Source organism: Durio zibethinus, chromosome 13 (genome assembly GCF_047325235.1).
Source record: "Durio zibethinus cultivar Kanyao isolate XHJ-2024 chromosome 13, ASM4732523v1, whole genome shotgun sequence".
Classification (NCBI taxonomy): domain Eukaryota; kingdom Viridiplantae; phylum Streptophyta; class Magnoliopsida; order Malvales; family Malvaceae; genus Durio; species Durio zibethinus.
This window is the reverse complement of record NC_143174.1, coordinates 8,970,012-8,997,795: the sequence shown is the minus strand read 5'-3', so window position 1 is coordinate 8,997,795 and position 27,784 is coordinate 8,970,012. Positions and strand designations below refer to the sequence as shown.

The window sequence follows — 27,784 nt, the reverse complement described above, 5'->3', positions numbered from 1 at the left end:
TTATTACAACAACTAATCGGAATTTCATGGCATTGATTTTAGTGACATCTACATTGCATGTATTGTATTTGCATTATCAAGTATATAGACCATTGTTTTGAATGTTGCACTTGCATCATTGTTTGAACCAAACATTTGCATTAAACTAATCATTTACATTGTTTAGTGAGAATTTAAATTTAGAAAGCATTTGCATCATAGCATTCATTAAATACAAAATTTTGACTTTGATGATAAATTGAGAATATTCATGAGAAAAAATTTTGCATTTTTTAAGGAAAGCCATTTAAGATAAGATTTTGAATCCTCAAATAAGAAAAATATTTTATAAGGAAAACATTTAAAATTTTAAAGTTATGGAGCTTTTTGAAGGAGCATTTTCAATGTTGAGAGTGATTTATAAGACTTCTAAGCATAATCTTTAAAGTATTTCAAATGAGAATATTTGAGTTTTAAATAAGAATCTTGAAATTTTTTTTTATGTGAGTCTCTAAAGTTTTTTGAATCAGAATATTTGAATGTTTGATGAAACTCTAAAATTTTTAAATGAGAACCTTTGAAATATTACATGTAAATCTCTAAAGCTTTTCGAATAAGAATCTTTGAAATCTTAGAAGTGAATCTCTCAAGTTTTTCAAATGAAAATCTTTAACTTTTGTTTGTGAATTTCTAGAATTTTTTAATGTGAATCTTTGAATGTTGGGTGTGAGCCTTGAAATTTTGATGCGAATCCCTGAATTAAACCATGGATGTGATCTCTCAAATGCGAAACTGAAATCTTGCCAACCTGAAAGCTTGTGAATCTTTAATTCTTGTGAATCTGAGATCTTATGAATCTTTAATTCTTACGAAACTGAAATCTTATAAATATAAAAGCTTGCATATCTTTAATTCTTGCAAAGCTAGAATTCTTGTAAATCTGAAAATATTGAGACTCTTTAATTCTTGTAAATGTGAGATCTTGCGTATCTTTAATTCTTGTGAATTTAAGCTCTTATGAAACTGAAATTCTTACGAATCTAAAAATCTTGCAAATTTGAAAAATCTTACAAATTTGAAAATCTTATGAATCTTTTAACCTTGCGAATCTTTGAATTTCAAAAATTGTGATTCTTTGAATTCAAATTATGAATCTATGAGTTTCAATTACAAATGTTGGATTATGAAATTTTTGAATACTTCAAATTATGAATATTTGAAGTTTCGAGGTTTTGTAATTATTGTTAAGTCACACTCAAACCTAATAAGTGTCTATGTGCACAATTCATGTTTCACAGAAAATACGCAAAGAATGGCAACTATAGACACCCCAGTTTGTTTGGGGTTTAAAATTCATTTTATTTTATTTATTGTTTATTTATCTTTTCAATTTAAAAAAAAAAGAAAAAAAAGAAAAAGTCAAATGACCGAATTCAATTGGGAAGAAAGGTCAATAATTTCATGATAAGGTTGGTTTATTAGAAATAGATTTGGATTTAAATTGATGGAGATTAATATTAAATTTTTAATGATAATGTGAAAACTTTCGAAAGATGGGGTCATATTTGATTTGAAATTCTATTAAGTTCTTCCTATAAATTTACCTTTAATTCATTTCCAAGGGGGAAAACAAGAATCACGCACCTAAAAACAAAAAGAAAAAGATTGAAAAAATAAGCAAATAGTCTAACAATAAGGAGCTTTAAATTTGAAGAAATTTGTTTTTGGAAATTTTGGTTGATTTATTAAGTTGTTTGATTTGGTTTAATCTTGTGAGAAATTGTGTGACTGAAAGATAAGGAGGTCTAGAAATGTTAAATTGAGGTTTTGAATTTTTTTTTCAAAAATTTTTAGAAAATTTTTAGAAATTTTAAAATTTTCTATCAAGTTCATATTTTCTAGCAAAATGTTGGCTAATTACCTCGATTTCGACAGCCAATCCCAAATTTTGACTGAACTTTCAATGACAAATCCTAATTATTAGCATTTTTGTCTAAAATTTGATTGATATTCAACTTGTATTCATTTGACTAGAGAGAGAAAATAGAGAAAAAGACTAGGAGAGAGAAAGGGAGAGCATGGGAAATCTAAAGAAAAAAATTTTTTTTTTGCTTTATATACTTAATGTAAATGGCGTCATTTTGAGTAAGGTAAATTCTCTAACATGTGCACGTTAACCTGGAGAGATCTGCTTATCAACTCGATTTGCAGCACCCAACCTACTTCCAGGTTCTTTGGCTTTAGTTGGGCTGAGCCGATGACTAAGCCATTTCAACCAGCTCTCATGCCTACAACCAAGCAGTGATACCAATCAAGCCAAACCAACTTCCTGTTTATGGTATTTTCTTTTCATTTTCATTTATTATTTATTTTTAGTGTATTTATTTACTTATTTTATCATTTATTTTTGAAATATTCTTGCATGATTAAATTTTTAGGAAAATTAGAGAAAGCTGTTTTAGAAGAAATAATGATAAAAAAGTATAAAATAAAAACTTTAATAAAATTTTGAGAATAAATAATGATTATCCAATGATGAAATTTTTAGAAATAAAAAATGAGAAATTTTTAGAAATTACAAATGGTTAATTTTTAAGAAATTTCTAGGTAAGAAATTTTTTTTCTAAATTTTACCGAAATGGAGGAAAAATTTAGATAAAGTTTCAATAATAATAATTAATATTTATTTTTAAGTTTTTTTTTTAAACAATAAAATACATAAGTTTAACAAAATTTTAGGATTGAATTAACAATTATCCAACGAAGATATTTTTAAAATTTTCAAATGATAAATTTTTTAAGAAATCTCTAGGTGAAAAATTTCTCTAAATTTAACCCAAATTGTGGAATAATTTAGATGAAATTAAAGTAATTGTATTCTTTTCTAAATAAAAAGTAAAAATGTAATTTATACATTTGTGTGAAAATATTTGACAATTATCCAAAAATAAAATCTCAAAAAAAAATCACAAATAGTTAAATTTCTATGAGATTTCCAAGTGAAAGGTTTTTTTTTTTTCTAAATTAGGCCCAGATGATATAAAATTTAGAAATAAAACTTGTAAACTAAAAAATAAATTTCGAGAATGAAATTCTTAGTAATCATAAATGGATGATTATCTAAGACATTTCTAGGTGAGAAAATATTTCTAGTTTTGGCCCAAATGGTAGAAGAATTAGATATATTTTCAATAAAACAAAATTTTAACAAAAAAATAAATGATTAAGTTTTTCCGACGATAGAGCCTCTTTAAGAAAACAAATGAGATTCTTAGATATTCTCAAGGTGAGAAAGTATTTAATTCTATCAAATTGATAGAGAATCTTAAAAGTTATTTCAATATTAAATTTAAGACCATTAGAACTATAAACCTTTAGGAAAATTTAAAATTAAATGGTATACCATCTTTTAAAATGGGCATTTTAAGGGTGCTATAACCTTTCCTACATGTAACTAAACTTTCGAACCTAATTCTATTCAGATTGTCAAAGCCTATTCTTTAGGGACTCTTAGTCAAGCTTAGGAGCTCTTTAAAATGATAGATTTATTAGGTGGCTAATCACACTTTAAAAAAAGATTGGTGGTAACTCCTTAGGTTATGTCTAGCTATAGATCTATGGATCTATATGTTATGACACTAACTCTTAGTTTTTTTAAGTTTACATAAGTGTGAATTAATATTTGTTACCAATTGATTATTTTTAAGAGTTTGTAAATTATAATTGTAGATATAATAAATAAACCAATAATAACATGATTTAATTCCTCTTAATTATAATGTATAAAGATGAAATAGTAAAATTAATCTATATAACCCATATAAAAAGGATCTTTAAAAGGACCGGGATATGTCACATGTCTTCTTCTTCTTTTTTTCCCTTTTATAGTAAGTGTGTTTTTACTTGAAGGCAATTTTCTTTTTTTTTTTTTTTGCTATTTTATGTTTGACTCCGTGGAGGATGAAGAAGTTTCTTTGACAGCCTTTTTTTTTTTTTTTGTGCTTATGTATTTGACAAGTGTAGGTCCTCTTGATTTTTGAAGCTTTTTTTTGTTGTTTGTATTTGTGTTTGAAAAAGAGCTATTTTGGCGTCCAAGACAGGCTTTTTTTTTCTGTGAGTTTTTCCTTTCATTTTTCTTTTGTTATTTTTTTTAGTTGTTTTTGGGTACAAAGTTTTGTTCTCTTTTATAATCTCATTGAATGTGGGTTTTTGTTTTCTATTGGGTTTCATTGTCATCGTTTTGCTATTATAGATTGTAATTTTTTTTAATGAAGTTTGATTGTTGAATGGGTTTTGGGTTTTTATGGCTAGGAGGTTTGCATATTGTTGAGAATGTGTCTTTTTGGAAGATTTTGTCTTTGCATGTTGTGATCTTGGATGAAAAATGAGTTTTAGTTGTTTTCATTAGCTTTTTTTTTTTTTTTTTTACTTTGGATACTTTTTATATGAATTTAATTAAAAAAAAAACTAACTGTTGGATTTTGATGATATTATGAGTTGTTCAAAGTTTTACCACGAAGTGTATAGGTTTGATATCTACTTAAAAGTCTTGATTTTGAGGTGAGTTTCGTATGATTTTTAAGTTGAATATGATGTAAAGAAGAAGCAGTTTTTGTTATGTGATGTTGTGGCCCATTATGGGTGTAGTTGAAAATTTGAATTTATTATCTTATTTTTAATGTGATTTATGCATATAATTAATGAAAAAAAGTTGTTCATAACCAAAGAATGGAGTTCAGTAAGTTGAACATGGCTTAGGAAAGCTGTTGTGTTCATAGAATTAGCAAAGACAAAGATTAGATATTAGGTGCACTCAATCCATTATTGGTAATTGAACTAATTATAAGTAACATGTTAATATTTGGTACATTCAAAGGTTGTTTTCTTAGATTTTAACAAGTACAAAGCATATAGTTAAGAGTAGAATAGATGCAACTTGCAAAGACATCTCACTCTATACTTAGCTTGATTTTATTAGGGCTTTTTTTCTTATTTCTAATAATTTGATTTTTTTAGTTGTATTGATTTTGCGTGAGTCTAACGTGATAGTTAAGCTGTTAATTATTATTAGGAGACTGAATTTATCAAACAGTTTTTATAAGCCTTAGAATTGTTTTAATTGTATTTGTTTCTTATTTAGATTCAAGAATAAAACAATCGTTTTATGCTTTAGACAAGTGTCAGCACAAGAATCCTTAGGGATAGTTATAATATAATGTGATGATGATATTGAAGTTGTTGGTTTTTTTTTTTTTTTTAATTTTTTGACAAAATTTAAGCTATTTTTATCTTAATGATTGCACTGCATGCACCGGTAATTATAATAAACATCAGAAATTTGACATTTATTTGTTTATTTTGTTCATAATTTTTACAAAATCCTTAAATTTAAAGTATTAATTAATTTAACATTATATAATGTTTCTGTTTAACAATTAACGTTTTCAACTTAATACTACAATCCCTCATTTAAATATTAGTTCAATACAATATAAAAAATCAAAACAAAAATTCGACTAGTAAATAACAATTTTAATGTACTAGCCTTCATATTAAGCCTCTGGTGCTTTTTAATTTAACCACTTCTATTCTTCTACCACGGTGCCTTTTAGGTGCTGACTTGACTGACCCTAGCATCGGGCTTAAAGTGTTTCAAAATATTTGGGGTGGCCAAGGCCCTTCAGGGCTCCTACCACGCACCGCCATTGCATGCAAAATTTGTCATTGCGGCTATTTTTTTTCTCTCATGCTTGTGCATTTCGGATTGTAACCATGTTCCACATACAAACCTTGCGGCCAAGAAAACTCAATTCATCTCAATTAAAGTTTAACCACAAACTAGTTTTGGAAGGTTAAATGGTTCACTGAATCAAGACCCTGAGAAGGGGCAGAATTGCCCAGAGACTATGAAGCAGAATTTATAACATATAGTAATTTTCCTTTATCATTATATATATGGAGAATCTTAAATCTACAAGGCAAATTTTACTATTTGCCAATAGACAATTTTTCATGGAAACAAACATACAGTTTTATATACCGCCAAATTTAATTTGGACTTTTAAAGATATTATTGAGCTAAGCAGAAGGCTTGAATGGGAGTATGAAGTAAAACAGGGAATATAAGGTTGCTCCCACCTGCAATAGATCCAAGGTATCGATCCTGCAAAAAGAGGACAAGAAAAAGAAAGCATTAGTCTGCAAAGAATAGTTTACATAGCAATCAAATTTTGTTCAACAGAACACTCTAATTGTGGACTTGAAAATTACTGAACTCAATTACAAATCTTCTTAACCAACAGTGATTCCCACAATTTTTCAATATAACCCTACTCTATAGGAGCAAAAAATGAGGACATCAAGTTGGCTCTCTCCTCAGCCTTGGAACTATCAACCCTTCTTTATTCAACTTGCCGAAATTCTAGGTTTAAGAAAACATAGTTCAACTGGGATAGCCACTAAACACTTGTTAAGAGATTGTGAACTGTGAACATAATAGTAACACTCCCAGATGCCACAGATGACCACAACTGTGTACGAACAGGGACATTTGCCACCAGAAACAGGAATGATACTAAGAGGGGCCAAAACTAGGTATCTCTAAAAGAAACTTCGAATAATGTAGCAACTCATTGATTAATTTGGATCTGAGCCTCAGTTAGTGACGCTGCTTAAAATTTCTCAAAAATATGGTTACCCATAAATAAAATGATACAGGGACGGCATTTTTGAGCTGACTTGAACCTGCTCATTTGGCAGCCTTAGGAGGAAAGGTTTCAGATATAGACAGCCCCATTAATTAAAATGGAAGGAAGATTTAAACTGAGCCACCTAGAGCTTCCAGCAGAAAGGAAAACAGGATTTTCACATGAATAGAGGGGCATCCTGTAAGTTAAGCTTGCATGGATTCATATTCACATTTTCTTCCAAATAGCATACTCTAAATTAATATAGTCAAGAATTTGTACTTCCACAAAGTTGGAGTGAAAATTTAACCTCTACTCATGACCTTAATGCGAGCTAGCTTCCCTGTGCTATTTTTTAAATCTATAGAAGGAGCAGGACCAATCACACAAGGATTAAGCTACCATAAATCATAGAGCATATTATCAATCAAATTCTAAATTGATCCATAGTCTCGGGAGTGAAAATTAAGTTGTCTCAACTTGAAGCTGATTCATGTAGTCATCACTTATCCAGCAGGTTTGAGATTGAAAGCATCCGCGACTCCTTTCCCTATCTCAGGCTTTGTTAAAAAAAAAAGGGTGTCAACGTATCTGTGGCTGTATTTCAGATTAATGATTTCCTCATTATTACTATCAAGCTTGCCTGTAATTTGTTGCCAAACAGAATATCTCTTAAAAAATAGCCCATCCAAATGCCTAACCATCTTTATCTCAATTACCACCAGTCAGCAAACATCAACATCTGCACTACCCCATTCTAACAACACCCAATTTCCAGGACCAATTCTCCAGGTATGTAACTTCACAAAGAAGAATTAAAAAAAAAAAAAAGAAAGGTAAAAGCCATGAAAATTCAGAAATTGAAGGGAAAGATAATACTACCCGAATTCACATAGAAGTAAGACCAGCCCTCAGAAAAGCCTTGCTCTTACAAACTGGAATATCTTCAAACTGCTTAGCAGGAAACTTCTCAGAAAAAGCTCCAACAAAGAACTGAACTATACCCGATTTCTCATCAGCTACAATTCCAGTAACAGGCAACCATAGGAAGAGCTTCTTAGCCTGAATTCCAGACACATCATGCACAGCCCCATAACTTAGCTTCCCTCTGATCGTCCTCTCATAGTAGACCAAATCATCAAACTGAACATAGCAGGTGCTTTCCAACTCTATGGTGAAGTCCCCAGCGGCTGACAGAGTGTACGATTTTACATTGCTAGGAAGGATACCCTTTGGAAGACCGTATGTTGGGAGTAGATCATGCACATCTGAGGTTGAGCTGCTCAATGGAAGGCCGTGGTCAATTGTTGGGTCGGCAGTGGAATAGGAGAGATGGGTTTGGAAGAAGAAGATCAGGGGAACAAGGTACAGTGAGATTGGAGCTGCCATTTGGGAGGAGATTGACTTTGAGAGAGTTGAAACTTGAAACTGGTTGGGTAGAAGTAGAGATGACTTCTGAGTTGGGCAGGGAATGTGAAAAAGCCAAAAGGATATAGAAGTAATTTGGAGAAAGTATAAGCGCAAAATAGGAATGAAAACTTTTCTTGGTAATTTCTACTAGATTTTTTCCAAGAGATTTTAAATGCATCACACTTTTTGTTTTTTACACCTTACCTTTTTTTTTTTTTAGGTAAAATTATTTAATTATTTTTCTCACAAATTTTTCAAATATTTATATCTAATAAAATTTATAATTTATTAAAAATAAATTTTTGATAAATTTTATTATATCAACAATAAAATTTTGTTAGTTATAAAATTTTTTGAAAATCTATTTTCATAAAAGAAATTTATAAAATTTTAAAGCAAAATTAAAAAAAAAAGATTTTATTAAAGATTTTTATTAATTGATTAATAAAAAATTATTATTGAAAAAATAATAAATTTTAAAATGAATAAAAAATAAATTGATTTTACCAATTTGATCATAAAGAAAATATAAAATCTTATAAACTTTTAATTAAATATTTCATTTTTTGATGTTACAAGAAATGATAAAAGAATTACGACTTGATCAATATTTAAGAGCTAAAACTCTTTGAAGTTGTATAAGTAATACTATTTAATACAATAAAATTTTATCAAAATTTAATATGCTAGTTGAAGAAGCCAATTATAATAAGTAGGTAAAGAGGTTTCTTTAAAAAATTTAATTTAGTTAGAATTATTATAATTTTAATAATAAATTATAAAAATATTTATTAAAATAATGAATTTTAAATTTATAAAAATTATATTTATTATTTTACCTTTAGTTTATTTAAGATCTCATAAAATTTTATTTTTTAAAGTCAAAATAATAAAATTAACTTTTTTATTAACTTTAAATTTTATGATTTTTTTAATAATAATTTTTTTGCATGAACAAAATAATAATAATTTTTAATAATTTTTTAACAAATTTCCTTAAAATTTTATTTTCCAAGATAAATTTTAAAACTTTTTGAAAATGTAAGTTATAAAATTTATCAAATATTAATGTTTAAAAATCTATAAAAAATAATTAAATAATTTATTTTAAAAATTTTAAAAATAAATATAAAAAAATTAGGATACATTTAGGTTTCGTTTATTTCGTAAAAAATGACTTTCAAAAAATGATTTCTGAAAAATATTTAGAATTGAAAGAGATTTTCTGTTATTTGGATGGGTTAATGAAAAATATTTTTCATTATTTTGTTGTTTTTTAAAAAAATTGTTTTTTTAAATAATATTAATATAACTATTAAAACATTAAAAATTATTTATTATTAAAATATATTGAAATTATTTATTATTAAAATTATTAATATTAAAAAATAATTATATTTTAATAATAATATTTAATATTTAATATTATGTTAATAGAAAGAATACTTAGAATAAAACTATTTATTATTCTTTATATTACTTATTAATATATTATAATATTATTTATTAATATATTATAGTAATAGTATGTTATTTACTAATAATATATTATTTATTAATATATTACTATAATATTTATTAATTAAATTAAGAATATTTATTGTTATGTTATTTATTAATATATTATAATATTATTTATTAATAGGATATTATTTATTAATATATATTTATAATATATTTATAATTAATATAATAGTATTTATTAATATATTATAATATAATATAATATTATTTATTAATATAATATTATTTATAAGTAAAATTATTCTAAAAAACATTGATAAATAATTTTATTCATAGATATTTTTAAAAAAATTTTTAAATTAGTAAAATAATTTTTTTAAAAAATAATTTTACTTTTCATCTATCAATAAATTAGTTTTTATTAACTAATTAATTTTTTATAAAATAAACCTTTAAAAATATAAAAATTATTTTTTAAAAATCACTTTACGTGAAACAAATGGAAAAGCTACTTTTTATCCGGAGTCATCGTAGTCACTTGGTCGTTGGCAGCGGGTAAAGACATCCCTAGATCTGGCAAATTGACGAGCTTATATAAGATTATTTTGGATTGATACATTAAAAAAAAAAAAAAATTGGAAAAGATTTTTTACTTCTTGCTATCTGTTGCATGGTTAGGTGGCATGGTTTTAAAAACTTTATCCCCCAGGCACTTTGTCTAAGCATAGTTGATGACCTTCTTTGTACTTTCTTCTTTGTAAGACGATGCATCATCTGGTTGCTCTTTGCTCCCCTTTTTTTTTTAAAAAAAATAAAGCTCTAAACGTTGCATTTTTAGATCATATGCTTTTAGATCCTAGAGCAATAATTGAAAGAAAATAGCTTTTATACTTGTTTAAGGCATTGGGAGGGCTGGGAATTTGTATATAACCAAAGAGATAAAGAATTAAATTTTAATTTAATTAATTTATATAATTATTTATAAAAAATAATATTTAATATATTTAAAATTTAAACGTTAATTCTTATAATTTTTTTATTTTTAAACTAAAATTTCTAATTAAAAAAAAATACAGTTAAAAGAGAAGCTATGTAGCCATATGACTTTCATGTTTACCAAAAGGTTGACCGAGCATAGCCTAAGGAAAAGCTTAAACAAAGTTTTTTAAGTAAAAATTTTTACTAAAAAAATTAAATTAAAATAAAAATAAAAAATTAAATCTGATAAATTACACAGTCTCATTGCATAAACAAAGGTGCAAAATTTTTTTAAAAAATTAATTAATTTTGATATATTTTTTAAATAGATTTTTTTAATAAAAATATTAACAAAATTTTTATCATTGAATATTTTTAATAATAATTTTTATATATTATTAATTGTTATATTAAATTCTATTAATTTATCGATTTGAATATTTTATTAAAATCATATTTTTAATAATTTTTTATATATTATTAATTTTCATATTAAATTCTATCTAGTGATAGATTTTTATATTTAACTTTGGAGGAGCTAATTAACACTACATATTTTTTTTATAAGACTTATTTTATGAATTCTATCATATAAAAATCAAAATTATAGAATATCATATTAACTTGAAAATTTACATGTATGACGGATATGAATAAATTGTTAAGTATAATATTTAGTTTGTAAAAATATTAATTCTACATAAGTTATAGAAAGAGTGTAAAACAATTTGTTTTGCATCAATGTAAAACAAATCCCTCCTCACACACACACACACGCGCACACATATATATATATATATATAAAACAATATATTAATAGAAATAATATGTTCATAAAATTATAAAATAAAAATATTACATGATAACATTAAATTTTAAAAGAAGACTTTTAATTACTTGAACTCTCATGATTTTTTTTACTTTCTTTTAATTTAAAACTGAAATAAAAAAAAAAGTATAAACAAATCAGTAGTTAAGCAACATATTTTTTTTATCGAAGCAAGAAAATAAATATACTTTTAAAATAATATAATTGACCTTTGAGAGTAGAAGTTATAGTTATTTTAAATATTTTATAAAATTATTCTAAGTTTATTTTTTTTAAAGATTATAAGATAAGATATAGATTTAAAGTAAAATTAAAAGTGAAAATATTATATGAAAAGAAGAAATTATAGTAAGTTTTTTTTAAAAAAAAAAAAAGAAAAAAAACACATATATGTTTAATATTTAATTGGAGACTTGGAGTTTTGTTAAAAAAATTAAAAAGTTAATTTACTTTTATTAAATTTCACATGGTTATAATTTAAAACTTATAATAGACCTTTTGATTTTTAAAGGTTTATAAGTAATTGTTGGTGGATACAATAAATAGACAAATAACAATATGATTTTAATCCTTTTAAACTTAATACATATAATTAAATATAAAACCATAAAAATTAATCATTTTAATTTTAAGGGATTATTTTAAATTTATTTAAATTTATATATATGTATACTTAAGGGTTTCTAAAAATTTTTTTTTTGGGGGGGGGGGGGGCAAGGCCCTAAAAACCATCTGCTCATGACACTATCAGTTTATTATTTTGAATTTTTTTAATTAGATTTTTATTAAATTATTTTTAAAAATTTCTTAAATTTCATTTAAAAAATTTCTCAAATACAAGCCCCACCCCCCACCCCTTTTTTTAATTTACCCTTTAAAATATTAAGACAATCAGTAACTTTAACAAATTATATGAGTATTTTTGGCTATTTGGCTTTTAGGGCTTCTGAGATTATATATATTCTTTGTTACATTTGAGCAATTTCGATAAAAAGGAGGAACTAAAATCTTGATTTCATTTAGTTACTAACATCTATAGAATTATTATTATTTTATACCGCAATACATTTAACGTTTTTTTAAATATACTCTAGAAACGAATTTATACTATCATCACATGTCTATTTAATAATTATTGTTTTTAGATATACTTAAATCAACACGGATCAACTCTTTAGCCGACCTTCGTTGTATTGGCTAATAATCATTTCTAAATTCTATGTACGAAGGGCCATGCCATGAATGCTTTTCACTTGGTTAAGCAAGTAAGGGTTGGTGCATAGTACGGCAGTGAAGTGGGCGATATGCCTTCGGGATTCATGCAAGAGCAACATAGTAATGCAAAACCGTGTTGGCAACATTGTTCTTGAGATCTCATATTTAAAAAAGTTCAAAACAGGGGATCTAATACTTCTACTAAAATACAATTCCATTATATAGACAATGTACTTATAACACAAGCAGATAAGCTTTAGCCAGACCCATCATTCTTGAGTCTGAAAACTACCACCAATAAATTCACTCCCTTTCTTTTTCTTTTTTTTTTTTTTTTCTTACACAAATGATAGATAAAAGCTTACTCTACCGATTTCCCATTTAGCAACAGCACACAGTGACAGCTACTCTGTAATCAGCATCTGAATTTCGTTTGTAGGCATTGGAAGCTGCAATAACAAATATGGGATGAAATTAAACCACAAGAAAGTCAAATCTCAAGCATCAGGAGTACTCAAATCATCAAAAACAAAGCCCCAAAAGGAAACTCTTAGGAAGGTATATTGGACTATAAAAAACATGTGTTGATGGATTTATCAGCACTAATCCGAGTTACCTGCACATGATATTTTCACTTAAAACTGACTGTGATAGACAAAGTCAAGCTAAAAAGTGCATAGCATGGAAACAAAGCAGAATTAATCAATTAAAGACCCAGTAATCCAGCCACCATTCCAAAGGTAAAAGATTAGAGAGAGAGACTGTGAGACCACGGTCATGGCCCGGGCTTCCCTATGAACACAATAAATAGTTAAGAAAAAAGCCAACAAGAGGCAAGATTATTGTGAAAATGCTTGATGCCATACATTCCAAATTAAACAAAATGACAACCTTCATTGAAGTGTGAACTGTGAACAAGTAAAATGTTGTTCTTGCAACAAATAGGAAATAAAATTTGCTCACTAAACATCCATTTCTCTCTAAATGAAATCATAAAATAGAGAAGCAATTTAATCTAGATTAAGGAATGCAGGTGCAGACACTAGGTAGCACACAGAAGGACCTCTTTCATAGGAAACTGAGCATCATGAATATATAAATAAATATTTCTAGCCTACTTAGATATTGTATTAAGTTTATTTGAGGAAATCCACTGCCATTTTAGCAATCTTTTCACAGCCATTCTGATCTTTTTCCTGCATTACACTACCGAATTAAGAAAACAACACACAAAATCATGTCATATCAACATTTTCATACACTAAAAAAGTCTTTAACCAATTTTCCGTGAATCTAGGGACATATTTACCTCAAATATGAATTTTATGACACAGATAAACATTCAGGATTAAAAGAAGTTCCACAACTTCAAATTGGCAGTCAAGTCGCTTCATAGATGTGGATAGGGAAATGATATTCTATAGATAAGAGGAAAAGATAAACTAGGATGAGGATTTCGAATATGATGTCAGATGTCCATGAAAATAAATCCCTATAAACAAATGGTAACTTAACTTCAGGTGAAACATGATTCTTGGATCATCAAAAAGCAAAGTAGAAAAAGCATTTTGAATCTAAAATTAGATACTCAATTACCGGGTAATTTAACCTATGAACCATGGTGCAACAATAGTTGAAAATGGGTGATGGTCCACGATCTATAGGAGCCTCCATTATTCAGTCATATTTGAAACCTAGTCAGGATAATTAAAGGAATGTGCTGAAGAACTAAATGCTGCAAATTCACCTGCCTTTTAGAATGTCTCATGCAAACATTTTCATACTGTTTGGCTACTCAGCCGATAGGTGGTCAAGCATTGACTCATGCTGATAAAGGCATATGAGAAATCAACTCAATCAAAATTTTTATCCCTAAAATGTAAACATAACACCTTGATTCTTTGCCTATCTCAAGTTTCCCTTACTTTCCTCCAAGTTGTCGACTACTCTAAAGAAATTAATGCTCGTTAAATTGGAATTTACTAGCCTATGCCATTTGCAAGTCGAACTGTCAACTGTCAAACAAAATAGCATTACCAAAACTGAAAAGGTGTTAAAGAGGAGGATGATGTGAAGGTTAGAGATTCTGTCCCACCTCCCTTCCCACATATGAACCACCCTAGAGCTGATCTTACAAAATTTTAAGGGCCGGCTTATTTTTGGGAAAACGTGTTGTTCATTTTCCGTCTTTACTTTAAAAATTATAATTGAAAAAAAAGATAAATACTGCTTAAATTAAGAAGCCTTTGTTTTCCAAATTTTCGGAAAAGCAGGCAACTAATAAGGTCGTTTTTCAGTTAATCGTAAATCTAGGGAATCCAATACCTCAACAACACGTTTTAACCAACTCCCATAAGAAAGGAAAGGGATTTAACAGTAAGTCCAGAAATGTTGTTGAAACATGCCTAACTATAAGAATCCAGATAAATAAAATTAAACAAAAAAAAAAATTACACACACACAGATAGATTTCATTCAACCAGCTGAAACCAAAATTTCAGGAAAAGAAAATGGAATACCTGAAGAACCGATTTCCAAGAATACCCACAAGAGCCCATAACCCCATCACGGCAAGAATGTATGGTCTCGAACTGGTCAACGTCGAGCTTCTTGTTGATGAATCCAACTTGGAAATAGATGGAATCCGACGGTGGCAAATCCACCTTGATCTCATCCACATCGAACCACAAGAAGAAGCGCTGCACCTGAATACCTTTCAAATCAGTAATGGAGCCATAACCCAGTTTTCCGGTGATGGTCTTTTCGTAGTAGACCAAGTACTCGAATTGAACGTAGCAAGGGCTCTTCAAAACGACGATAAATCTACCGTCGCTTTGGAGGCTGTAGTCAGTGACTGTGCTGGGTAGCAGGCCACTTGGGAGGCCGTATTTGGGAAGGATGTCCCAGACCGTGGGTGGGGCAGGCGTAGGCTCGGGGTCAGGTTCAGACTCAGGATCTGATAGAGATTTGGGGATTGAAAGGAGGAAGAATAGAGAGATTAAAGCGAGACCCAGATGGGAATTTAAGTTTTTAGCTGCCATGGTTTTGATGACGGTCGAGTAGGAGGAAGAAGAGAGATTTGATGATGAAAGTCTTTGTTGAGTTTGGTGTTTTTGAGGAAAGACTATAGCTGTGTTGCGCATGAAAATGTTGAAATTCTAGTAAGAATTTGAGCTGTGTTTTGTGTTCATTTGCCTGCTTGTCGTTTCTAATTTAAGTATTTAACTGGTTTTTTTTTTTTTTTTTATTTAATCATTTTTGGCTATTGAATTGGGAGGGTTTTGGTGGAATGAGGAGCCGATTAGAGAGAAATAAACGTGTTTTACTTTTTTTAGAAAAAAAAATATTGTTTGAACAGTTTCTTTTTATTCAACTCTTGTGCTAAAATTGGACTTCAATGTAATAAAAGGAGGTGTTTAAACATTACGATGACATTTTGAATTTTTAAAAGACAATAAGTTTTCTTTTTTATTTTTTTTTGGAAAATTTTCCTATTAACCGACATTGTCAAAAAAACGGTAAATATTGAAAATTCCTTTTTGAAATAGTGATAATGGATTAAATGGGTATGAAAATAAATGTGATAGTATGATTTAAAAAGTATTGACAAGAATAAGAGTTGGTCACATGAATCATATGACTTGAATGGAGGGAGGAATACAAAAGAAACGACCTTTTTAATAAGGTAACATAGCGATAGCATTTTTTGTCAAATAATAATAATAATAACAATAATAATAAGCTTCATAAAATATAATTTTATATAATTTTTAAAATTATATTATAATTAAGTATTATATTTATATAATAACTTAAATAATTAATTATGATATCATAATCAAATTATCATAAATAAATAATCAATTACTAAATGAGATAATCAAATTCATACACAATAAAATTTAAACCTATGATATTAAAATTCCAAGACTTATTGGCATAATTTTATACAATTAAATGCACCAACTACACCTTATAATTGCATCAATGCATCTAGGGAAGAAAAAGCAAATATTGATCTTTTATCATTAGTTAATCATGATTAAATCAATCTTTGTTAAACATATAAAATATTCATGCAATAAAAGTAGGGTGAAATGTTGGTACAAATTTTTTAAAATTAAAGTCGAAATTTTGGTTTTGCAAGTTTTGAAATCTTAAAATTTCAAAATTAAGTTTTGTTATGTATGAATTTAATTTAATTTTATGTCAAATTAATTTTTGCACTGACTTAAAGAGCTTAGTTATTTTTACTATTGTCTTAAAAAATTCAAAAGATAAAAAAAAAAAAAAAACTTCTGTGGAGCTTAAAAGCTTAAAGCGACTTAAGAGCACGCTTTTGTCAAGTTTGCCTTACGTTCTGTGCTCTCATTGTCGGTTTTCTGTTCCTTGTCAGCTTTCTATGTTGATTCCTCTTTGTTTTCCATCTCGGTATTGGTCGAGCTGCCTGTTTGCTTCCTAGTTATACCTTTCATTGTTGTAACATAACATTATCGTATTGTGGATTGGTCTTCTCGAACTTTTTCAAACCCTTCAAGTGTTGGGAATTTCACATTTAAGTAGGGAGTTGAGCCTATAAGCCGCATAACAGACTGGCTGGATCAGTGGAATATCATGTTGTAGGCAGATGAGATATCTATTACCATGAACTCTACAACCAAGGTGATCGCCTTTGGCTATGATCATAGGGAGATTAAGAGCTTAATACTTCTTTTTACTAGCACCTATTCATTTTTAAATCTCACTAATGTTGTAGTGATCAGTTTTAACTAATCTTCACCAATCCTTATTTTTTTAAAACAGTCATAGTACATAATGTCAGTCAAACTCCCACTGTCAAATAGGATTCTTCTAACCACATAGTTGTAGACGAAGGTTGTGATTATTATGGCATCATCATGTGGGTATTGGATCCCCTCTAAATATTTCGAGCTAAACGAGATTTGGTTCATCTCTCTAATCTTTTTTTTTTAACCGAGGCACCTATTGCCACTATCGAGCACGGTTTGAACTTTTTTTTTGTCAAGGTGGAGCTGCCTTCTATGATCACATTAATCACCCAAAAAATTGGCCTATTATTGTCAACTCGACCTTCTTTTTGACTCGACTCTTCCCCTTGGGTATCCCTTCTTCCTTAATCTGATCTTCTCTTTCTACCCCTAGTGGGTGCTTTGTGGTCATTTCTATAGTATCTTATAAACCAATTTTATCTTTTTTGCTTGACAAACCTTTTCAGTTGACTTCGCTTAACTAGGGCTTTAATTTTATTTTTTAGGTCAATACAATCTTTTGTATTATGGTCGGTGTTTCATTAGAAAGCGTATTTTTTAGTTAGATCCCACCTTGTATTCTGTTTCAATGGCTTAAGCCATTTGAGATTAAAATTTTTTTTTATTTGCATCAGAATCCTCTTACAAGAGGTATTCAATGCAGTGTAGTTTATTTTTCTGCTAAGGTTTCTACCCTTGTGTTGTCTCCTTCTTAGGGGAGAATCATATAATTCTTTACCTTTTTACGACCAAAGAGGGGGATGAGCCTCTTCACCTCAGCCACCTTATCATTGACTCCACTGGTCAATATAGCAATAATGGCTGTCTGTTCTAGGTTTTGACCTATAAAGCTTTCCCATTAAAACATTTAATATAATTTTTAAAATTTCATTTCATCCTTGATGAATTGACATATACTTAGGTTGTTTTCATAGCTCTTTGGCTACTCACGAATCGAGATAGGAACAAGTGACTAAGTTCCTTGAAAATAGTGATCGACTTTGGCTCTAGACTGCTATACTAAGATCGAGCTACGCCTTTCAAAGTAATCGCCAAACCCTTGCACATTAGGACCTTATTTGTCTCATGTATCATCATATTAGTTCTATAAAGTTTTAAATAATCAAAGGAGTTAGAAGTAATATCATATGTTTCCAAGATCAGCATTTTGAATCCCTTGAGAGGCATAGCTCTATTGATCTATTTGGTTAAAGGTGAGGTTTCCAAAAATTTGAGCCCATCATCAAATGCTGTTGATTTTATTTTCAGTTCTTTCTCTATGGTTTGCATTCAAGCTTCCAAATCTTTGATCAATTAAGGTTCATAGTTTATTTGTTTGAACTTTTGGATTATAACATATGTAGAATTGTAGTTAGGGTAGTGAAGGGTTAAACTGATATGCTTTTCTTCTTTGAAAGTCGAAGAGGCTTCTGCCTCTTCATAGCTCGGCTGCCTAACAGCAACTTTTCAGCCCGGTGTGACTAAGTCTGACATTTTAAAGATTTGTGGTGGAGTTATAGTTTGGAGCATCTGTTTGAGGGCTTTGCTCGGTCAAGGCTTGAAATTGCTCTATGGTTAGCCCAACCTATGGTTGAGCTGGGCAGATAGAATGTTGGCTTTGGTGAGTTTTTGTTTCAACGGAATGGCTGTTTCTCTTTCCTCTTGGGTTTTTTTTTTGGGCGGTATTGTTTTGTGCTCGGTTATTACGAAAACGCTGGTCCTCTACTTGGCACATCAAATGTTGTGTCAAGCTCTGACCTTAAGGTAATCCAGTAAATGCAAAAAGGAAAGATGATTAGAGACAAAAGTAGAGGTATTCCTTGCATTTGCACTTTGATATACAAGTCAATAAGGATCAAGTTAGAAAAGAGGTGAAAAAGTAAAAAGAGATAAATGTATGAATTAGATGAATTTGGTAACATGGTACCTAAGTCTTCATATTTATAGATTAGGTGAGGGAGATAAAAAAGAGACAATTAGGACAAAATCGAGCTGAGGTGGCACTAGAGATGTTAGATCGACATAAATAACCAAGATACCTTTTGTTGTCTATTGAAGACTAAAAAAGAAAAAAAATCACTATCTTTTTTATCATTATATGCCCCTAACAAAGCTATTTGAACATTACGATGACATTTTGAATTTTTAAAAGACAATAAGTTTTCTTTATTTGTTTTATTTGGAAAATTTTCCTATTAACTGTCATTGTTAGAAAATTTATAGATATTGAAAATTCCTTCTTGAAATAGTGATAATGGATTAAATGGGTATGAAAATAAATGTGATAGAATGATTTAAAAAGTATTGACAAGAATAAGAGTTGGTCACATGAATCATATGTGACTTGTATTAGAGGGAGGAATACAATAGAAATAACTTTTTCATAAGGTAAAATAGCGATAGCATTCTTTGTCAAATAATAATAATAATAATATTAAGTTTCATAAAATATAATTTTATATAATTTTTTAAATTATATCATAATTAAGTATTATATTTATATAATAAATTAAATAATCAAATTTATACATAATAACATTTGAACCTATGATATCAAAATTCCAAGACTTATTGACATACTTCTATACAATTAAATGCGTCAACTATACCTTATAATTGCATCAATGCATCTAGGGAAGAAAAGGCAAATATTGATCTTTAGCATTAGTTAATCATAAGTACGTCAATCTTTGTTAAACATATAGAATATTCATGCGGTAAAAGTAGGGTGAGATGTTGGTACAAGTTTCTTAAAATTCAAGTCGAGATTTTGGCTTTGCAACGTTCAACAAGTTTTCAAAACTTAAAATTTCAAATTTAAGTTTTGTTATGTATGAATTTAATTTAATTTTATGTCAAATTTATTAAATTATATATTAAAATTTCATCCCTTTGTTGATTAGTAAAATATATAAGAAAATATATAGAGAGTTACAATGGAATAAATTATTAAATGTATAAAATTAATTATTAATCTTATCAAATTTTGTGTTTAGTGCATGCAAACTATTTTGATATTGGTCATGAACCATGATTATATCTTTATCTTATACAAATTTGTAAAGAAATCTTGAATGTTTTTTAAAAGCCAGAACTTGGCATAATCAATAATGTACCAAAAAAAAAAAATCCTTAATAGCGTGAAGGTTGTTAATTCTTTCTTTTTAGATCGCTTTCTTCCTTATACTTCCTTATATCTAAAAAACAAAAAAAACTTTAAAATAGAAAATAATGTGAAAATGTTTATTAATTGTTTAGTTATGATATAATTTGTAAGTTAATTATTTAATGATTATAGTTTGATTATGATGTAATAATTGATTATTCAATTAATTTTATGATATTATATTTGATAATGTATATAATTTTTAAAAAATTATATATTTAAAAAATGATCTTTAATTTAAAAAAATAAAGTGATTTTTATATTTCATCTTGTGAGATTGAATAAAAGTCGATATTCCATCCTCTTTCTCCTGTAAATGTTAACAAATATAAAATATAATAATATTTACTCAAATTATTTTTTTATGAACCGAGGAATGAGTTTTAAGTTATACAAAATAGATTAAATGATTGTCATATGTCAATTTAATAATCAATTAGTTTATTAATTTTTATAAATATACTTTAAACAGAGATATAACTAGTTGGCAAAAAAAAATAGATATATAATTAACCATTAATCATTATTAATGTTGCTTGTAAAAATTAAAAATTTTACCATTGATGCAGAGTAATTATTTTTTATTATATTTTTTTTATCAACACGTAGTTTATTGGGTAACTCATAATTTACAAAATCTTTAAATTTTAAGTTTAGATTTCATTATATTTATATTTAATCTAATTAACCATAAATCGTTATTAATGTTACTTGTAAATATTAAAAATTTTACCATTCACGCTTTTTTTAGGTTTGTTTCTGTTTAGTTTGTTTGTCTATAAATTTTTTCTATGGATGTCTGATTGAGATCTATAATTTTACTTAAGAAATATAATTTTGCACAAAAAAAAAAGAAAAAGACATGAAAAGCATGATGCATGAGATGCTGTTGCTGGGTAATGTAAATCTAATAATCTATGTACCATCTTCTTTCAAAAAAAAAAAAAAAAAGAATCTATTAAACTTCAAATCAAAATTTCAAAATCCTTTCATTAAACAGAGGCCTCAGCGATCCGTCTGCTTATCTTAGACTTGGTTATGGGTGCATGTGCTTCGGCAATTGGCAGAGATTTGTGATTGGATGTTAGAGTTGGATTTGCAAAGTGTTCTTTTTTTTTTTGAAAATTTATGCATCATCGTCGTCATCATCGTTATCATCATCGTCGTATCATTCAATGTTCAGTGGATCTTATCCAAAATTCTGACTGTTTGACTAAATTGAATGAAAATTTATTACAGGGGAAGGGTGTTAGGTGCGGCGGATCAAGATGACGCATCTATTAATGGACAAAAAATAAAACCCATTTTGACAACCCTGTTTGTCTTTTCTCCATTTGTGGATAGAAAACTCATTTCAATACAATATGAAATTTTTTTTTATGATATCTTTTGACGTTCGATAGTGATTTTGAGTTTTAATTAATTTAGAATCAGATTATATTAAAAAAATAAATTTTTTAAAATTTATTTTTATCATTCATAAAATTAAAAATTAAAATTATATTTAAAAAAAATTAAATTTTTTATCACTCAAATCAATAAAAATTAATATTTCAATACAATATTAAATTTAATCAAATTTAATCGAATTTGTTCTTGCTTTCTCGTAAAATCAAGTTCATCTACAGGTATCCACAAGTTTTATTTATCTTGTAGCCTTGTATTCTCTAACACAAATATCATCCGTATACTTAAATTATTTGCATTAATAATATTGTTTAGTTTTATTAGCTTTTTCGCTATGTTGCTTTATAATTTTTTTATACGTGAAAGAATTTATAATCTTGTTAAAAAATTAAATATTTCGACCAACATATATATAATTTCTTTACTTCAAACTGAATTCAAAATTTTCCTAATAAAAAAAGTAACTTTTTTGAACCTAAAATATTAAGAATATTTTTTGTATATAAGATTATGATAAAATAAAATAAGATGATATTATAATTAATATTAGATTAAATAATATTACATTATTTTTTATTTGATATATGTAAAGATTATAATATAATAATTTATTATTAATCAAAATTATTCTTTTTCAAAATTTATATAATTTAAATTATTGATAATTTTTAAAGATATAATAAGATATATAAGTTTAATATCATAGATTAAAAACAATCATCTTCACTTTAGGAGGATTGAATCATTCTATGTCAAGATGATAATTAATATTTTTTATAATCTTATCATTTTCTTTAAATATAAATTAAATACAATATAAAATGATTATTATTTTACTTTATCCTATTCATCCAATGCATTAAATATAACCTAAATTCCTAAAAGTTTTACTAATAAGCATAGAGTAAATTACACATATAATCACTTAACTATATCATTCATCTCAACTAGGTAACTAAAGTTTAATTTGTCTCGTTAAAGTCAATAAACTTTGTTGGATATTTTAAATTTAGTCATTTAATAGATTTCATCTAATCTATTTGATAAAAACATGGTAGTCATGTCATGTCAGTGTTATGTCAGTTAATAAATCATTTTAAATTATTGCAAAAAGTTATTTTTTTTTCTTTCTAAGTCTAAATTTTTTCTCTTTCTCAAATGAAATTTGGCAACCATCAAATACTTTCAAACCACCGTTAAAGGAGGCAACAATGCTAGAATCAGAAACAACAGATAATGCCTTATTGTTGCTTGGAGAATCACTTCAAAAACAAAAAATAGAATCTTTTTCATTACCAAAGGTAATAACTCATACTGTATGGCATTAACCTAAAAGAATCTGGGTGCTGCTCCTTCCATTGCTACTATTTTTGCAACGATTTTGGTGTTGGTAAGTAATTGATGCTGGGAATTGATGTTTGATATATGGAGATTAACTACAAATAGAAAAACTAACAAAGAAGACAACTCACAAGAATTTGAATAATGACAGAATATGATTATTGGAGTAAATGGGATAAAAATTCACCACCAAGGCGAGGAATTAAGAGACACAGAAACATTATCCTAAGAATTTTAATCAAGGATACAGAATAATAAAAGTTTACTACTCTAAAAAATCCACCTAAGAGATACAAAATTTGAAAAAACAATATAAAAGATTGCCTAAGGATAAAGAAAACTCATCTGCCTTCGACTAAAGAATAATAGAAAATATATTGGTTAAGAACAACTTTCAAAGCATGAAAACTTTTAAATTGCATTGATAGAATCGTGCCTAAAATCATGAGATTTGCATGTGAACATAATTTGTCCATTTACTTCTATAGATTATATGATAATGAACCTGACCACAATCTCATCTATATTCATGTTTTTCTTTTTTAGCTAGTGTGAATGCAATATTTATATTTCAGCCTACCTTATTTTTATATTTATTTAATGGATTTGGACCAATGATAGGCCCATTTTATTCTTGGATACGTCTATCTTAGTCTCAGCTCAAGTTGTATGATGTGCAGACACTCTGGTGTCAATCTCCTCTGGTTGAAAAATACTTATCTTTGAGTCTGAACTAGTATTCTTGCTATGGTAAGGTGACAAATCAACAACATTGAAGGTGAAAGATACTTTATAAGTGTTAAAAAATTTTATCTTGTTAGCATTCTCCCCAATATGTTGGAGAATTCTAAATAGACCATCTGCCTTAAGTTGTAATTTACCAAACTTCCTTGGAGAAAATCTTTTTTTTTGTAAGTTAATCCACACTAAATCATGTTTTTTAAACTTTACATGTCTTCGATTGAGCTTATGTTGGTTGTTAATGATCTTCAGTTCTTCATGATCAGAATATAGAACAAATGACTTGGTAAAAGGATACTGACTCTAAAAAAATAAAGCTTTATAAATAGCATAAAACTTCTTGTCATTATTTGAGTACTTTCATCAGGAATCAATAAGCTTCTTAATAAAAAAGGTAATTGGTTTTCCCTTTTCATTGAGGCAAGTATCTATGGAGGTTACATCACATCGTACTTTATCTTTGTAATGCTTTCCTATGAAAAAAAGAACTAAACACCTTTGATTTCATTATTTTTCTATAGCCAAGATAGCTTATATGGTTGGAGGTGATCCACTATTTTAAGGCCTAATTTTTGCACCATAAAAATGGAAACAATATTTTCAAAACTTTCACTATCAATTATAACATCACATACTTTATCATGAATAGTACTTTTAGTACAAAATTTATTCTTGTGCAACCAATCTTCTTTCTCTAAATGCATATCATTCAAGCTGTATTGTATAACAAGTAAGGATTTAAGATCACTATAGGGCTCTTTAACATCTTTTTTAAGATCATAGGATACTTTAATAAGTTTTTAATCAGCATCTTCAAGATCTTCTTCTTCAACTAACGTAACTATCTTAAGATTTAAACATTTAAAATTTATATGCCCAACTCATTGGCACTTAAAGTTTCTTTAGGTTTGAGTATTGACAGCACTAGATTGTGATTTGTTGGGAATGACTCCTTTCTTTTTTAGGTATAGATTTGAAAGAGGTTTGGTAAAAACATTGGTTTTGGACATGCTTTCTTTGTTAATGTATTCTTTCACTAAAAGATCCCTTTGCTTCAAGTTATGAAGCCTAAGGAAGATATTTTATCGAAAGTTATTTGGGAGATACTTTCTTTTTAACTATTTTTTCATCTTTTTCTAAGTAGTAATTTTTCTCCTACCTTCTCTTTTCCTTTGCGTCTTCAGATTTTTCCGCTAAAAGGATGCATGCTTTCTAAGTTTGATGGCCACTAACTTTATCTTGCAATGTTCATAGGCATCATGGTATTTAAATATGTGTTCCACCATATGTAGCCAATTTAAAAATTCATCAGGTTACATTTTTCCCTCAAACTTAGGAATATCTATCTTCAGATTAAATATGCAAGGTTCAAGTTAGTTTCTATGTAGAGAGTCTTTAATTTACCATGGATGAGATAGGGTGTTATCATCAGAATAACTATTGTTTTCATGGTATGGATTGGTTTTTTCTTCATCTTTTTCATTTCTCTTTCGTTGCCTCCTTATCTTCTCTCTCTTTTCTTGTATGTGTAGCTAATGTTGTAGTTGAAAGATCTATTACTACATCTATTTTATAAAATCATCATTTAGGTCAACTTTGGTAGTTGTTACAACGTCAATATTGGCTTCAACCTCTTTTACTAGTGTTTAATGATGATAATCTATCATAGCTCTAACACCAATTTGATACCAAAAATTTATGTTTGATATATAAAGATTAACTGCAAATAGAAAATCTTATAAAGAAGACAACTCACAAGAATTTGAATAATGATAGAATATGATTATTGGATTAAAAAGGATAAAAGTTCATCGCCAAAACTAGAAACTAAGGGATATAGAAACACCACTCTAAAAATTTTAATTAAGGATACAGAACAATAAAAGTTCACTACTTTAGGAAATTTACCTAAGTGATACAGAACTTAAAAAATAATCTAAAAGATTACCTAAGGATAAAGAAAACTCTATTTTACCTTTTACCAAAAAATAATAGAAAATATATAAGCTAGAAACATCTTTTTAAGTATGAAAACTTTCTGATTGCATTGCTAGAATCGTGTTTAAAATTATGAGATTTGCATGTGAACATAATCTACCCATTTACTCCTGTAGATTTCATGATAATGAATCGATCACAATATTCTTTTTCAGCTAGTGTGAACATAATCTTTCTATTTCAGTCCACCTTATTTATGTATTTATTTAGTGAATTTGGACCAAGGATAGGCCCATCTTATTCTTGGAAAAGTCTCATTTAGTTTCAACCTAAGTTATATGATGTGCGATATTTTGATGTCAGTAACACATCATTAGCTAATAAGCAAGAGAGACTTCATTCAAAGATCTTGAAAGCTAAGGTTTTAAGAATGAAAATAACTTCAAAAATTTTAAAAAGCATGAGAGTCTTAAAACTTTATTCATGTGAACCCACTTTCTCAAAGAAGCTTCTTTAACTTAGAGAAACTGGCTTAAAAAGTATCTATATATATACTCAACTATTGCTTTTCTATTTTAGGATTCACTAACTCTAGTGTCAGTCATCACATTTTATGCTTGCAATTTGTTAAAAATACCATTAACATCAAGAACAATACTTTCAACTTTAGCAACTTTTAGTATTTTACAAGAACCATGGTTACACATCATCCATCTTCTCCTCTAAAAAATACCAAATCTAACAAACCTATACATATCATCTCTCTTTCTTTTTTCTCTTGCTCTTAAGTCTTAGCTTTAACAAAAAAAAAAAATTATCCTTAGCATCCAAAGTCCTAACCCCATAATTTCTAATTGTAAGCTCAAAAGCTAAAGCATAAATCAGCTGTGTGAATGAGGTATGTGAGCATCAATGCCACTAGGACCAACACGTATGCAATCCTTTAGTTAATCAATGTTTCTGTTATCCTCATCAAAAAATTTAATTTTGGTACATTCAATCAAATGGCATTTGATCTCATAACTCAAATCTAAAAAAAGAAAGAGAGATAGCTAATTGTCACTTATGGGGGCAAGGTGAGAGTAGCATGGTAGAGGGCGATGATCGACGTGATGTTTTCATGGTTTGAAATAATTATTGTGGTTGCTAGATTTCATTTGTGAAAGGATAGTGAGAGCAAGAAAGAAAAAAAAATAAAAAATGAATAATATTTTTACAGTAATTTAGAAAGGTTTAATTAGCTTATGTCACTGATGATGTGATGGTAATATGGTAGTTAAGTCATGTTTCTGTCAAATAAATTGGATGAAATTTGATAAATGATTAAATTTGGGATACTTAAAAAGGACGTTTAGTTCATGAAGTTGTAAATTTTGAGAGAAAGTATAATCTTTTAAAAAAATGATATTTGAGATTTTTTTCATTTTTAGGGTATTTCATATTTATATTTATTCGTTTGGTTAGGAAGAATCCATATATATTAAATCTTGATTAATTATTATAATCTCTTTGACATATATGATGGTAACTTAAATAATCCAATTATTAATTGAAAAAGGTTATTCAAGGCGTTTTTTGTTAAAAACATGCTTTAAATAATCCTTACAAAAAATTAAATAGGATTGTTTAAGACGTTTGTGGGCAAAAATACCTTAAATAATCTTTTTCAATTTTTATGAGGAGATTATTGAAAGTGTTTTTGGTTGGCCAAAAACACCTTGAATAATCCCTTTCAATTTTTTAAAGAGGATTATTCAATACCAAAAATGCCTTCAATAATCTCCTCCCATTTTTTGGGGAGATTATTCAAGGCATTTTTAGTCAGAATATGCCATAAATAATCATTTACAAAAAATTGAAT

The 27,784-nt window shown here is 27.8% G+C and overlaps 2 protein-coding genes across 3 annotated transcripts; both read right to left on the bottom strand.

Annotated features, from left to right (window-relative positions):
- Positions 1 to 5,896: 5,896 nt before the first annotated feature.
- On the bottom strand, positions 5,897 to 8,177 carry LOC111304030 (DUF538 family protein, putative (Protein of unknown function, DUF538)). The gene is made up of 2 exons (XM_022900557.2): positions 7,548 to 8,177; positions 5,897 to 6,142 (listed from the first exon to the last, which is right to left on the bottom strand). The coding sequence occupies exon 1, from the start codon at positions 8,052 to 8,054 to the stop codon at positions 7,554 to 7,556; it is 501 nt and encodes a 166-aa protein (XP_022756292.1). The 5' UTR covers positions 8,055 to 8,177; the 3' UTR covers positions 5,897 to 6,142; positions 7,548 to 7,553.
- Positions 8,178 to 12,757: 4,580 nt separating this feature from the next.
- On the bottom strand, positions 12,758 to 15,802 carry LOC111302783 (uncharacterized). Of its 2 annotated transcripts, XR_016327159.1 has the most exons (3): positions 15,081 to 15,802; positions 13,178 to 13,353; positions 12,758 to 13,010 (listed from the first exon to the last, which is right to left on the bottom strand). XR_016327159.1 is itself a non-coding variant. In XM_022898610.2 (2 exons), exons 1-2 carry the CDS (start codon positions 15,702 to 15,704, stop codon positions 12,966 to 12,968), a joined length of 669 nt encoding a protein of 222 aa, XP_022754345.2. In that variant the 5' UTR covers positions 15,705 to 15,787; the 3' UTR covers positions 12,758 to 12,965. The 2 variants fall into 2 exon arrangements, 1 of the variants encoding a protein (XP_022754345.2); XM_022898610.2 differs by lacking the exon at positions 13,178 to 13,353 and having other exon boundaries at positions 15,081 to 15,787.
- Positions 15,803 to 27,784: the final 11,982 nt, after the last annotated feature.

What these genes read in the sequence shown, in the direction of transcription:
- LOC111302783 (XM_022898610.2), bottom strand. Translation starts at nt 15,704, where the DNA reads ATGCGCAACACAGCTATAGTCTTTCCTCAAAAACACCAAACTCAACAA. An exon ending in CTTGGAAATCGGTTCTTCAG is followed by an intron (nt 13,011 to 15,080) that starts GTATTCCATTTT and finishes TTGTTATTGCAG; the next exon opens with CTTCCAATGCCTACAAACGA.
- LOC111304030 (XM_022900557.2), bottom strand. Translation starts at nt 8,054, where the DNA reads ATGGCAGCTCCAATCTCACTGTACCTTGTTCCCCTGATCTTCTTCTTC.